General features: G+C 34.2%; 1 protein-coding gene across 1 annotated transcript in view; it reads left to right on the top strand.

The window, feature by feature from the left end:
- The window catches only part of LOC134538499 (sushi, von Willebrand factor type A, EGF and pentraxin domain-containing protein 1), a 248322-nt gene that overhangs the window by 123584 nt on the left and 110597 nt on the right, over window positions 1–14141 (top strand). The window contains exon 3 of the mRNA XM_063379874.1: window positions 1453–1511. Coding sequence (XP_063235944.1) covers window positions 1453–1511 — 59 coding nt within the window. The remainder of the gene's footprint in view (window positions 1–1452; window positions 1512–14141) is intronic.

Raw genomic sequence — 14141 nt, 5'->3', positions numbered from 1 at the left:
TATGTCCAAAAGCTTACATCAAATCATGCAATCCCATTGCACAAATCTTTCAAAGATAATAACAACAGTGATGAACCAACGTTTCGTAAGTATCTTAGATCTTTTCCATCTTTTTGCTATAACTATAATTTTGAACTATTTATCCCAAATTGTTTGGCATGTCAAGGCATAAATCATAACTATAGGACCTTCTATACCTAATCGTGAACACATATTTGCTAACAGGCTTCATAGTTGTGTAAGCGTCGCGATTAAACAACTTTTTTTTTCATGCGGGCGACTTGCAACAATCAATACAATCACACGGGTTCACAAGTTTCCTATGCCATGTCGACTCAAAAAATTTAGCACGGAAGCTTTTTAAGTTTTGCAAGCAATATTAAAATATTTGAAACTGCAAAATAGCAAGGCGTAACACCCTCTAAATTAATTTTTAAAAAATGTTCAGTAATTCTACTTTTTAAAAAATTTAAATCAGCGCAGACGCGCAAGGTCGCTGTAAATACTAATGTTCTCAGTTTGAAAGGGAGCCTAGGTTTTCCTCACATGTGATGGTGTCTTCGTCACTTTCCAAGCCACTGTCTGAACTGCTCCACAGGTATTATGGACAGCACATACGAACACATTCAAACTTAAATATCAGCCAGCACAATAATTCCTTGGAAGGAATCCATCTGTTTTATCTTTGTACGTTGTGGTCGTATATTTGCTGAGTTGTCCAGGTTTTGTTACTGTTATTGTTAAAAAAAAAGTTCTCGTCGTTGTTTACCCACTGGTTTTTTTTGTTTGTGCTTTTATTATTATATTTTCGTTATGAAATTCCTTTTATGGAAATCTTGTGCTTTCAGATATTTTATTTTGAATGTGTTCGTCTGTGCTTTCGTCGTTGTATTGTCCATAATACCTGTTTAGGTCCATCGTTGGGTTAACATGTTTGACACCAGCTGATATAGGCGTGTTTTCTGTGGGTCTATGTTTTCCGCTTTATTCATTATTTTTAATTTATTTTTTTTTCTCTCGATGATTAACAGTGCAAAACTGCAATGGTTTATTTCAAAGAAATTGTATTAACTGAAACGTTCCTATTGCATGAATCGTTTAAAAAACATTTATTACGGTTAGCCTAAATATTTTGAGTGTGTACATAATTTATCAAATAAATAGCTTCTTCAAATTATGCCAACCAAACATGTTTTATGTAACTTGAGTTTTTGCTGAATCAAATAAAAGCAATAGAAACAAATCAATATTTTTTTACCAACTAAATAAATTATACAGAAAATCTCTATTTCATTAGCTCAGTTTTTGCATATTTATACAATTTGTTTTTCATCATTTGTCTTATTGGCTAAAATTATCCATAAAAAATGTATTTTAGCTAAATATATGTAAATACACTGTAAGAAATGGTCAGATAGTGTAGTTATGACACAATGGCTGTGCGTGTTGCAGGTCGCCGACACTAGTGTGTTCTCCTAGTGGCGCGTGGCAAGGAGAGCTTCCTTTCTGCGGTGAGTTTCCTGTTTGACTTCTCGGCGTCCCACCCCTGCCAACCTAATGACATTAACGTTTGTCAACGGGAAGCCTACGATTCACTCGTCCTTCTGGACACACCCGAATACTCACGTTGGCAAGCCTTTTTCACAGACGAGAGAGCCAAACCCGAAGTTCCCCGAAGTTCATGCTCGCTTTTTTTTCTTCCGTACCACAACAGGTGTATTTATTTGGGGGGAAACCGTTTACATGATTTCACAGTATATTTAATGTAGCTATCCTAACCAAATCAACCGTCCACAATGTCTTAAATTATTTATAATGTAGCTAACCTGACCTAATTGACCATTAGTTATCATGAGTTGTATATTTATTTACAATGAAAAAAAAAAAACGAAGATGCACGATCGGGCGTTTGCCAACGTGAGTATTCGGATATGTCCAGAAGGACGAGTGAATCGTAGGCTTACCTTTGTCAACATCTAGCAAAATAATCAAGATAGTTGACGAAGTGTTTTGTGTATGGAGTAATATTTTTATTTTTATTTTTTATTTTTTGAGGGATAATTATATAATGATATTTTGGCTTAGATTGAGTTGTATAATAAACATATATATATATATATATATATATATATATATATATATTAGAAGTAAAACCATTATCACCTTTTAGTGACATCGATAAAGCACACAATTTTTTTTTCATATGGTTTCATTATTTTTTAAAGTAATCACAGTATAATCGTTCATGTCTATCGCTCTTGATACAGAAGCATGTGTTTACACACGCGCAGAACATGAGACTTATTTGTATCCTTTTTTTGTTTCAACTTGAGTAAGTTTCAACCCTCGCTTGGCTTATTATTTTTTAGTCAGTATCACTGTTCGCACGTTTTGGAAGCTTGAAACTCGCAAGACAGACACGAGCGGACCTTGCTTATCAGCAATTAAGTTTCTGAGTCGGTACCTTTTTTATCTTATTCAACTTTATAAAAAACAAGTTATATCAAGTTGTAAAAAATTTTTTTATTAACTTTCACTCTCTACTTTTGTACAGTTTAAGTTAAGTCAAATTTGTGCAAAATAATGCATATTCACTGTGTCATTGGAAAAGTAAACTATGTTTTTTTTCAGTAGCAAAATACACCTCTGTTCACAGCATTGTCGATTAATATTCTTATTTTTCTCAGTATTTTACCAGAATTTTCATGAGAAATATTATTGGTTGTAATAATGACAAATACTAAATATTCTCAAAAATTTGCTCCGTTACATGAAGGTAGTAAGAATAAACAATACTAAACAATACTGACTTAATTTTAATAATTTGCAAAATCAAGACAAAATTAAAAATAAGTTTATGCCAGTTAATTTGTAGGTATTACAGATTAAAATTTTTTCTTTGCCTGTCTGTGCAAAATTATTCAACTCAAAAAACCGCTGATGATACTGACTTTAAATTCAAAATTTTTTATAGTATAGTATGATTAAATTCGTCTTAATTTTATTGTAGCATTCCAAATGGTACCGAAGATATTATGATGGTTATGTAACAAAAATTTATTTCCGTTGAACATTACAACGCGGAATTTTAACTTCACTGCATCTTATTTTTAACACGCTTTTATTAGCTTCACTTGTAACTAAGTCATAAAATCTTGACGGTCGATTTTAGCCTACTTCTATTGTCTTATCTGTTTGAAACTTTGCTTGTAGGCCTATATGTAATTCGGAACACAATACAATAATTTAATGACTGTGACCTTAGGACATAAAGGGAGGGAAGGTCATAGGGGCACATAGCTATGGGCAATAACTATGCTGTTCGTGTATCCGTGAGGCCGGGGCATGATGGGAGATCGACTGCCCCACTCCCCCTCAGGAGGTCAACTCCAAAATTTCGAAAATTTCAAAGATCGATTCTCTTTCGATTTGGAATGTTTCCGATCCGAGAGGCCGGTACATGGTGTAGAATCTTCCTGGGATTCGATGCAGACCCCCCCCCCCCCCCCCCCCAAACACTCACCAACCGCTTGATGGGAGGTCATCTGCTCCGATTTTTTTAAAGCCGGGAAAATTAAAGTACGTTGGTTCTGACGCGCTTCAGAGAGCTTAGGGTACCACCGAACCACTTCTGGGGTGGGGGTCAAATGCTCCAGAAATTTTCGGGACTTTGAAAATTGACTTGTGGTGCATTTAGAGGAATGTATAAATAATTTAATGCAATATTAACTAAAAAATAAAATTATATTTAAAAAACAAAAAAAAACATGCTCTCTTTGTCATTTAAATTAAAAGGTATAAAATAATATTTAAATTTAAGTAATTTATTCAACAGCGACAGAATGAACTACAACTCTGTATAATGTCTTTTTTTGATAAGCCTAAAATAATAATCAAGTAATTAGTGTTCGTCGTAAATTTTCAATGAAAACGTTTAACATTTCAGCGCAAAAATACAGCAATATAGCACCAATACGGCAAAAACTGGTGTGGTTAGCTCGTTTCTTGGGAATAACGGAACTCTAAGGGTCTGTATAATATTTAATTCTACTTTTTTTTCTCACTAAAACACTTGTCTCTAGTGTACATGTTTTAAAATAAGAAGGTTGAAACCCCCTAATTTAATCAATTAATATTACGTGGATTTATAATATATATATATTTTTAAGGCAAGATATATTTGTTAAAATTCCAAACAAACAGTTATTATGAATCAAATGTTTTCTGGTAAATTCCTGAGTGAACGTGAAGCCCACTTCACATCTGGTGGTCCTGGTTTGTGTGGCAGCTCTGGCGTATTGCGCACTTCCCAGGCGTTCATTTAATACTAGAATGTTTTTAAAACAGAGGTGTTAAAAGTAATAACACAACGATTTTTTTTTTAATTTTTTTGCATTTTTAATACTTTCTCCATTATTTTTAATAAACCAGTAAGTCATCACAATATTCAAGAGCGTATTGTTAAGCACTCCAGACCATTTCGACTAGTTTATTTTTTGTAAGTTTTTTTTTTCAGTTCGCTATGGTCGCTAGAATTTAGAATCATTATGTAAACTAACACAGGCTTAATATTAGTTTTTATTTTAATCTATGTAACTAATGCTTGTACAGAAAATAACTTCCTGTGCTGTAATAAGAGATTAGTTTGGAAATGAGTTGCCAAGAAATAGTTTGAAACACTACAATATAGATACTGTGCATTTGTACAACACGTGGCTATGATTATATCTGCACAATGAATTTTTTTTTCTCGAGAAAATACTGAAAATTTTTTTATAAAGTTGAAACATAATTTTATATTTTAATTGATGTTTCATTCAAGCATTACTTTATTAAACCAGGGAAAAGATAATTCGAATATTTACTAGTTGGACTTTATTTTGTTGTAGGCCTATAATGCTTTTTATGTGCGTAGTAATTCTGGAAAGCTATTCAGGGAACGGTGTACAAACAACTTTAAACATTGTAGGTACCGGGACAATACAAAGCATAAAATTCCCTGGTAAAAATCCGAACCCAGGATTACTGCGAACACTATTTTTGCAGTTATTTCATGTAAATGTAAAAAAAATTGGTTGTCTGTAAAGTCGGTTTACGGACGATAGTTTAACGTGACAACGTCATAACAAAACATTGATGAAATGATTTCATACTTTTATTAATAAAATTGAATCATTTTTATTGAATTATCACTATTTTGTATGGATACAAAGAAGGAGTGAAATGAAATCTACAAATTTAATTGATAAATTTACTTTTATTCGCACTCATTAATTCAAATATGTTTATTACTTTAACGAACAGATTATTTGAACTATAACGTTTATACATGTTTGCTATTTAACTTCTTCCAATCTGTGTTATTCTGTTTAGGATAGGACGATAACAGGAAAAGCAGGAAACGAATGGGAGTGTTTCAAGTTTAACGTGCCTCGAAAAAGTCAAATCGATGGTTGTTCCAATCGAGTGGAAGAGAGATAGATGCGGCGCAAGCGTACAATGAGCGTAACGGGACACGGCGTAAATGGGACAATGTGCGTAACGGGACAATGAGTCATCCTTTTTCGTGCGTGCAGCAGCTGGCGTTCATGGATTTATTAGGCGTTGTCACGTCAAAAATACAGTGTACAGTTGGTCTGCCGTACTTTGCTATAAAGAAGAAACGAAATGTTTGAGACAGCCATCAGTGGTTCCGCGGATTGGTCACGTGCCGAAGTCACGTGCTCCGCCGAGGATAATGCCGCGGGAGTGACGTAACCGCGTAGCAAAACTCTCTCTCTCTCTTTCCAGTGCGTGAGGTACATATCGTGCACGGTTCATACAGACAGCCGGGCACAATTTCCAGTAAACTTCAGGTTTGCGAAAGAGGGACGGACCACCGCGCTTGCTGGAGCGTGGACACTGCCCAACTTTCTACTCGGCGTCGCGTGAGCCAGATCACGGCCGATAGCTACGTTTGAAACCAGTGGCTGCAGCCTAGAGATTCAGTCCCTTCAAAACTATATTTGAGCACAAGCTATGGCACACGGCTTTACACAGGTGGATGAAAATTCTATCATAGCGAGATTTTGTTTTGAGAAGCACTATAATATTACTGTTTCAAGACACAGGGATTTATTTTTACGTACATGGCCTTCAAATAAATACTTTTTTTATGTGTAACAGCATAGCTTACGGTGTACGGAATTTTGTGGGAGTAATTTTGTGAAAGGAACGGATGTCTCATGGAACGGAAATGTCTAACCACGGTGCGGTCATCTGTTACGGATGGTGCCCAGGCCACCAAAGTTCACAAAGCCAAAGGAAAACTTTATAGCATTAACTGTGTAGTGAATTTTGACCTGGTGGGTAGTATTTTAATAAAACGCCTCGTAGAAAATCATGTCCAAAGCCGAAGTTTAGTATTTTTTTCAAAAGTCTTTCGCTTTTATCGGAACCGTTTCATTATGGATTACAATTTCTCTCTGCAAATCAAATTATTCTGTAGTCTACGTAGCTGCTCCGTCAGCGAATTATAACGGCTGGTGCAGAAACTACGTTGCGATTCGCGTCGATAAATGTAGTTGAAAACACATTTAGCGTCTGTACTTATCACGCTCGGCATTATTTAAAGATTTATACGTTTAATTTCATGTTCAAGTTTCGTATTATAAGTGTACTTGCAACATGAGAACATACGAATGTTCTCACTACCGAGGTTAGATGTTACACATCTCAGACGAGTACTGAAAGAATAGCTCATATATTTTTTCAAATAATATTGTGCAGATAACATGGCAAACAGTGAGACTATTAATATCTGAAAATTATGCTCACTGGCAAGATATATATATACTTATACTATGTTTAAGATATGAAAGATATATTTCAAACTCACGTGTGCATGGTGGTTAAAACAGTGTGAATCAAGAATGCAGGTAATTCAGTCGTTTCCCACCGGGTTTAATTACAAATATTGCTTTACCTTAAGAAACCACATTTATATGTAAAACATAACTTCTTTTTCAGCTAGAATGATTTAGCTTAAATGCATTGAAAGATTTATTTTTAATTTGTTCTAGTTTTTTTTTAGTTTACTTTTTACAAAAAAAAATACTTTTTCTTTCAAACTTTAGTAAAAATTGTCTTTTCAGCAAAGCGTAAACCTTGAAAAGTGAATTTGAAGGATATAAGCCACTTTGATTGACCTTATAACAGTTGCAAGCATCTTTAGGCTGCTTTCATACGAGGCGGTTTGGTTGCCTGGTTGACTTAACTAGTCGACTGCCACGTGAAGACTATGTTTGGGTTGGTTTCGCACCAGGAAACTTGTGGAGTGAACATCTCTTCCCGACGGGAGGTCAGTACGATTTTAAAACCCCAGGGAAGAGGAGCTCTTCTTGTGCTTGCTCTCCTGCGAGAAGAGAAGCAAAAAAAGGAGGAAATCCAGTCGAAGAAAAGTGTGGGTTCATCAGTTGTTAAAAAAAAAAATAGGGAATCAGGTGCTATTATATCTACAACCACTGAGCCACGAGGATAAATACTTCGATTATTCCCGCATGTCTCGACCATCCTTCGAAGAGCTTCACGGCCTGGTCCAACACAGGATTCATCAAGAAGACACGATTACGACATCGGGTGGACTCGACCAGGTGACTGGTGTGAAGGACGGATGCCGAATATTGTCTCTAGAGATGAGTCTACCGGTGGGGACGAGGACATGAGCAGCATTGGTAATCCATTGCCACCAGAATATACTTCTTACAACCTTTAGTCTTGGGAAATGGTCCAGCGATGTCTACGGCTATCCTCTCAAAAGGGGTCCATACATTGTAGGCCCTCATTTTCCCACAACTCCGGTGTTATTACCCTTTTTTTAGCCGAGCATGCTTCTCATTGTCTACACCAAGCCTCCAATTCCTGGCGACACCTCAACCAATAGTAGCGTTGACGGGTCGTGGCTAGAGTTTTGTTCATCCCTAGATGACCACCAGAGAGGTACCGTCATGGATGTCTCTCAACACCTCTGCCACTGGACTCTTTGGAAGGAGTATTTGCACAGGAGCCCATTGGCCACACGCCAAAGCGCACGAGTTGACTGCGCGTGAAGGCGTTCGGGGATTCACAATCGACGCTACACTCCTTGACATCCACCTGTCCGTTCGACTAGTGGCATCAACTAGTCGCCTCGAGTGAAAGGGGTTTTACAGTCTCGCCGCTGCAGAAAGGACGAGTGAACCGCGTCCTTTCATGCTTCTCTGTGGCCTTTAAGGGGTTTGTAGCGTTAGCTCTTAGTTCAAAAGTGATCGTGGTTGGATGGTTTAACCAGGAACTGCTGTCTACATTTTTTAAATTTAATTTTTTTTGTGAATTGATCAATTTCAACTCGATTGCTAGCAAGTTAAGCATTATTTGGAATTATATCACAAAAATCTGTGTACAAAATCAAATGACGTATGAATCATATGATACACCAGATTGTGTTAACGTTGAAAGAATTATGACATTCTCTTACGACTGGTTTGTTACTGAATGCATCCTTTCAAAATCATTACTATTCAGAAACAGCACCCGGGCGAAATTCATCAGTTCTCTTATGATAAGAAAATCTTTTAATATAATTGTTACTTTGGATTTTGTGTAAAAAATTTAACAGTACTTTACAGTAGCCATGATATTATAACATGCAAATCTAGTTACAGACAAGTGTTTTTAGAATTTTTCAAATAATTTTACTTTACATATGTTTATAATTTATGTCTCGGGCTGTAAATAAATTTAACCATGATGCCTAAAAGGTATTTACGATTTTTTTTGACATTTTATTACTATTTTCAACCCATGCACTAATACGTAAGCATATAAAAATTGGCCTTGGACAAAGGTTTAAGTAATATTGAAATGGTTTTAAAATATATTCGATTGAATTTGATAGTAATTAAGTATTGATTTTTTTTAAATTTCAACCTCTGGTGTTACAGTAATACTAGGTTCATCAAAAAATGGTTTCAGCCAAATTTTTAAGATAATATTTAGAATATTTACAATAAATTACAATGGATATATTTGATGTATATATATGATAGTATACCTAAAAAAACAAGGTAAGATTTTTTGTATATCAACCCTTTTTATTTATACCCCTTGGAGTAATGTTTGGTTACATAGAAATTTCATTAAGGCAAACAATTTAGACAATATTTAGAAAGTTTAAAATAAATAAAAACAGATAAGATAATGTACATGGTACAGAAGTTGGTTTTATTCCAACCTCTTTTTTTCAATCTTTGTAGTAATTGTTCGTCTTATTAAAAATTATTTCAGACCAAAGGTTTTGATAATTATTAGAAAATGTATAATTACATATGATATATTTTACATGTTACCTAATAAATAAGTTAGGATTTTTTGTTTGTTTATTTCACCCTTATCAACAGAGTTTGGTAGTATAAAAAATTGTTTGAGAAAAACGTTTTAGATAATATTCCTACAGTTTACAAACAGATTGAATTAATTTGATTGTGAACTTACTAAGAGAGTTAATTCTTTTTTATTTCAATCCCTGATATTTTCCACCCTTTGCATTAATGGTTGGGCGTATGAAAAAATATTTTGGACGAAAGTTTTGAATATTATATTTTAAGGTTTTAGAATAAATAAGAACTGATTTAATAGCGTAGATAGCACTTAAATTATTTTTTTTTTATTTCTGCCCTTGTTTTTTTCAGCCACTTGCAGGAATAGTTTGTCTTATTAAAAACAGTTTCAAACAAAGTTTTGGACAAAAATAAGATTTACGAACATTTTGAAAGGATTCGATTGTGTTTACTAAAGGAGTTACACTTTTTTTTTGTGCTCCAACCGTTGATTTTTCCACCCCTTGTAGTTATGGTTGATATCATCAAAAATTGTTTTAGATAAGTTGTAAATATTATTTGTAGGATTTACAAACAGTTCTAACGGATTTAATAGTTTTTATAAAAGGGTAGTTATGAATTTTTTTGTCCTTCATCCCTTATTTTTTTCCCCACCTCTTACAGTAATGGGTGTTTATATAAAAATTATTTTACAATAAATTTTTAGATAATATTTTCAAGTTTTACAGTAAAAAGTACGGTTTTAATTATGTAAATGGTAAGAATTTTATTCATTTTGATAATCCTAACCCTGTATTATCAACAAAAAAAAATTTCGGGCAAAAGTTTTAGATAAAAATTATGAGATTTACATACAATTCCAATGGATTCGATTACGTGCTTACTAAGGGAGATATGCTATTTTGTGTCCTCCAACCCACGTTGTTTCAACCCCTTGCAGTTATGTTTGATTGTATCAAAATATATATTATACAGAAGTGTTTTGTATTACACCTATGAGTTATAATACGTTCAAACGAAAGTGAAATTCGTCATATTATGGGAGTTATAACAATTTTTCTGTTTTTTTTTTGGTTGCTTTTATCTAAAAGTTTGGACGAGATATGTGCAAATTTTACGGAAGTTATCGTGTCCATAAAATTGTGATTTATATATGTATATATGTATATATATATATATATATATATATATATATATATATATATATATACACCTATAGTTGACGATCTTGGGGTCTATGGAGAATGAAACGAAAAAATATTTAAAAAATTCTGGAAGTCACATCATGCTAACTGCTACAATAAGTAGTGTTTCTTATAAACATACCTATGTATGTATATATATATATTGGTGATATTTGTACACAGCATGCACTAAACTGCGAAAACCACAAATGCAACCATTATATGCCAATTGTTCGGCTATCAGTTAAAATGTCACCTCGACCACAGAATATCCATGTGAAAGTTACATAATACATTAACTCCGTAAATTACAGGCTTCCAGGACAATCGTTGCACAGTAGGTACTAAAAAATGTTTCTAAATTTAAGTTTCCACTTGCACGAGAAAACATGTTTATTTTCACGATGCGCTTTCGTGTGAAACCAACAGCAACCAATTGAATGACTTGAGGATTTCTTTCTCCAACAACTGACATTTACGGCGAACTTGATTGGCCACTGCAAGTTACTTCCGTCATGAGGACTGCTTGGTCATGCAGGTAGTCAGGTGAACAGCGAGCCTTTACTTCCAGCGTATAACACGGTCTTGATGGAAGTGTACTTTTAGTGACAGCCATTCTTTGCTGTTGGACTGTTTAACGCAAACCATGAATAAAATACATTGGTACGAAATGCTGTAATATTTTTGTAAGTCTTCATCTCATTGACTCTGAAATGATATGAGGACACAGTGAATAAAGTGGAACTAAAGTACTTGACTTGATACACAAACCTAATTTTTTTTTAAAAAACTAAGATATCGTACGAAGAAATTGGCAAATTTACGAGTGTAAAGTCACAGCTCTTTAGATACTTATTTATGAATTTATTATAGCTAAAAACACGAAGTTGTTTTAATTAAGAAATGTCTATACAGTAGCTGAACTTTTGTAAGTCTGACCTTTTACTGCATTTTAAATTTAAATAACATGTTCGGATGGTGGTAATTTGGTCTTTTACTATAAACACTTATTTTATTATCAAAATAATCAATACAGAGGAATACACGTATTATTCAGTCAAAAGTAGATAAGTAGAGATTTCTTTAAAATCTGTTATTTTCTTTTTATTTAGTCATCTACACGCGTCGTTGTCTTGAAAGAGGGGGCCAGATTTTATATGGTTGGATAAAAATTCAAAGACCGAAATTTAAAGTTTTTTAGTCAATCAATTTTATAGCGTTAAACTTTTCTCTGTTTCCACTATTTTTTTTTTTTTTACATTTAATCTTCACAAAAAGTAGTTCGTAAGACGCAAAACGTAACTTTCGAGTGTAACGGAACCACCCGTAACAAAAGCACGTACTTTCAGTTTGGCTCAATGCCACGCTATTTTTCTTTCTTTGTGGAAAGTCTAGTGTTTCCCCGTGTTACGTAATTACGAACCACATTTCTTCACTGCAACATCCTGCATTGCTCGCAGCACAATGCAACTGCACAAGATTCCAGCTACAGAAAGTTGTATTACTATACGTTAACAAGTATCATACTCAACAGATACTCTGAAGGAAATGAACAAATAAATAAAAACAGAAACAGACATGTACACTGTAAACAAATTTTTAACCTTCGATTTTTTTTTTTTTTTTTAAGTACGCTGGTTACAAATTATCCAGGGATCTTCCTAAATTTACGGCTATCTTTGTAAATTTCCGAGCACTGGTTTTATTTAATTTTGACATGAATCTAAAAGAATAATTTTGGTGTATTAGCAAAACATCAAAATAACAGTTAAGTCAACTTCAAGAATACTAAGTTGGTTCACTTTGTTTAGAACGAAATATACAACTGAGAAGTAGATCTTTGACGTAGTTTCTACGTATATTCAGTTATTTGAATTTATGAAGATATTTTCGTTGATTTGAGTTAAATTCTTCGTTGAATAGTCCCATAATTTACTGTAATTTCTAACATTTAATAGATTTGCAATGTAGCATTTACCAAACTCCAGTACCAGCAACACAATGATCAGCACACAGCACATTCTAGACCACTGTTTCAAGATTTCTCATATTGTTGTAATATGTATGTACACTGTTAAATAATTGCAGTGAATTTACGGACATTTCAACGAAGAATTAAATAAATTAAACAAAGAGTTCTTGGTTATTTCAAATAACTTAATTTTCATAGAAACTACTCCGAATTGCGACTTCCGAGTTGTGTTTTTCTTTCTAAACAAAGGTAAACACTCTAACAGAAGAGTTTTCTTGCTGTAGATTTAACCAGTTTTTGAATGTTTTGTTAATGTACCAATAATATTCTTTTGAAATAATTTGCAAAGTAAGTGAACTGAGTGTTCGTAAATTAACGAAGCTAGCCATAAATTTACGAAAGTCCCTTGATAATGTGTAACCAGAGATATTAGTAAATTAAAGATGAAAATTTTTAACAGTGTAGTCCCTTCAAACCAGCTTACACTTGTCTGTCATGCATAGATTGTAGTCCTACAAATCACGGCTGTGTCTACAATGTTTGCAGGACCGCCCATCTGGGCGATGCACTCTAGTCCAGACTGCAGTTTCTAAGTGCGCCATGTGTAACGCTCCGTCCCTTTAGAAAGGTTGGTTGTTTATTTTCTTGCCATTGGCTTAATGCAAGGGAATGATATACAAATATACCACGATAGCTCTCCTTAGACAAAAAGTATAAGGACAAACGTTTAGATATCTCCAAATCCGATTCTGCTGTACATGTACATAACAACTCGCTTTCGCTCGTTAGAGGTTATATATCTAAGTTATAACAGATTTAGTTGCGAGAAAACGCAATTGGAACGCATTTGCATATTTCATGAAATGGCCTGCTTAGTTTGAAGGATAAGTGTTATTATTTAGCCTTGGTCGTGAGCACTAAATCACCATCCTTAAAAAATTAAATCTAATCATCAAGATTGTATTGTTTCGAACACGGCTTTAAACATAATGGAAGGTTAAAAAATGTGTGTATAAAATGTAGTTGGATGCGAATTGTCTAACAATATAAAGTTCCAAACTTACAACCGTTTTTTTATCATACAGTTTTGGTAGAATTAAACATAACATGGATACACGTATCATAGATAAATGCATGCTTGATTTGTAAGACGTGGCCCATACTGCACAGAGCGTACAGCTTGAATCACGGGAGCCTACAGTTCACAGGGATGAGAACCACACACGAACAGTTACGAAGTTGTCCAAAGTTCGCAGATCGCTCATGAAAAAAATCCACATTGCAAAGATTTATACATATATTATGGTCACGGCGTATTTTAAATAACGCTTACCCAACCAAACTTTCATTTAAGTTACTATACCTAACCTAATATAACTTAAACTACCCTTCCAAAAAAACTAAGAACTATTATTTTACACTGACCAAATCTAACCTAGTTTTTTTTTACTTCGGTGAACTTAGGAACTGTTCGTGTTGTGGTTGTGGCTTTAATCCCTGCGAACTGTAGCCAATATTGTAGACGCAATAAATGGAACGAAGGCCTGTTAACATGGGTGAAGCACATGACGCGCTACTACAGTGCCCCTAGCGGCGTGAGCTGTAAGCATACGAGCGAAATTATAACTT

The sequence above is a fragment of the Bacillus rossius genome, chromosome 13, assembly GCF_032445375.1.
Source record: "Bacillus rossius redtenbacheri isolate Brsri chromosome 13, Brsri_v3, whole genome shotgun sequence".
Lineage (NCBI taxonomy): Eukaryota > Metazoa > Arthropoda > Insecta > Phasmatodea > Bacillidae > Bacillus > Bacillus rossius.
The sequence above is the reverse complement of the archived record's forward strand: the minus strand, read 5'-3'. Positions and strand labels throughout refer to the sequence as shown.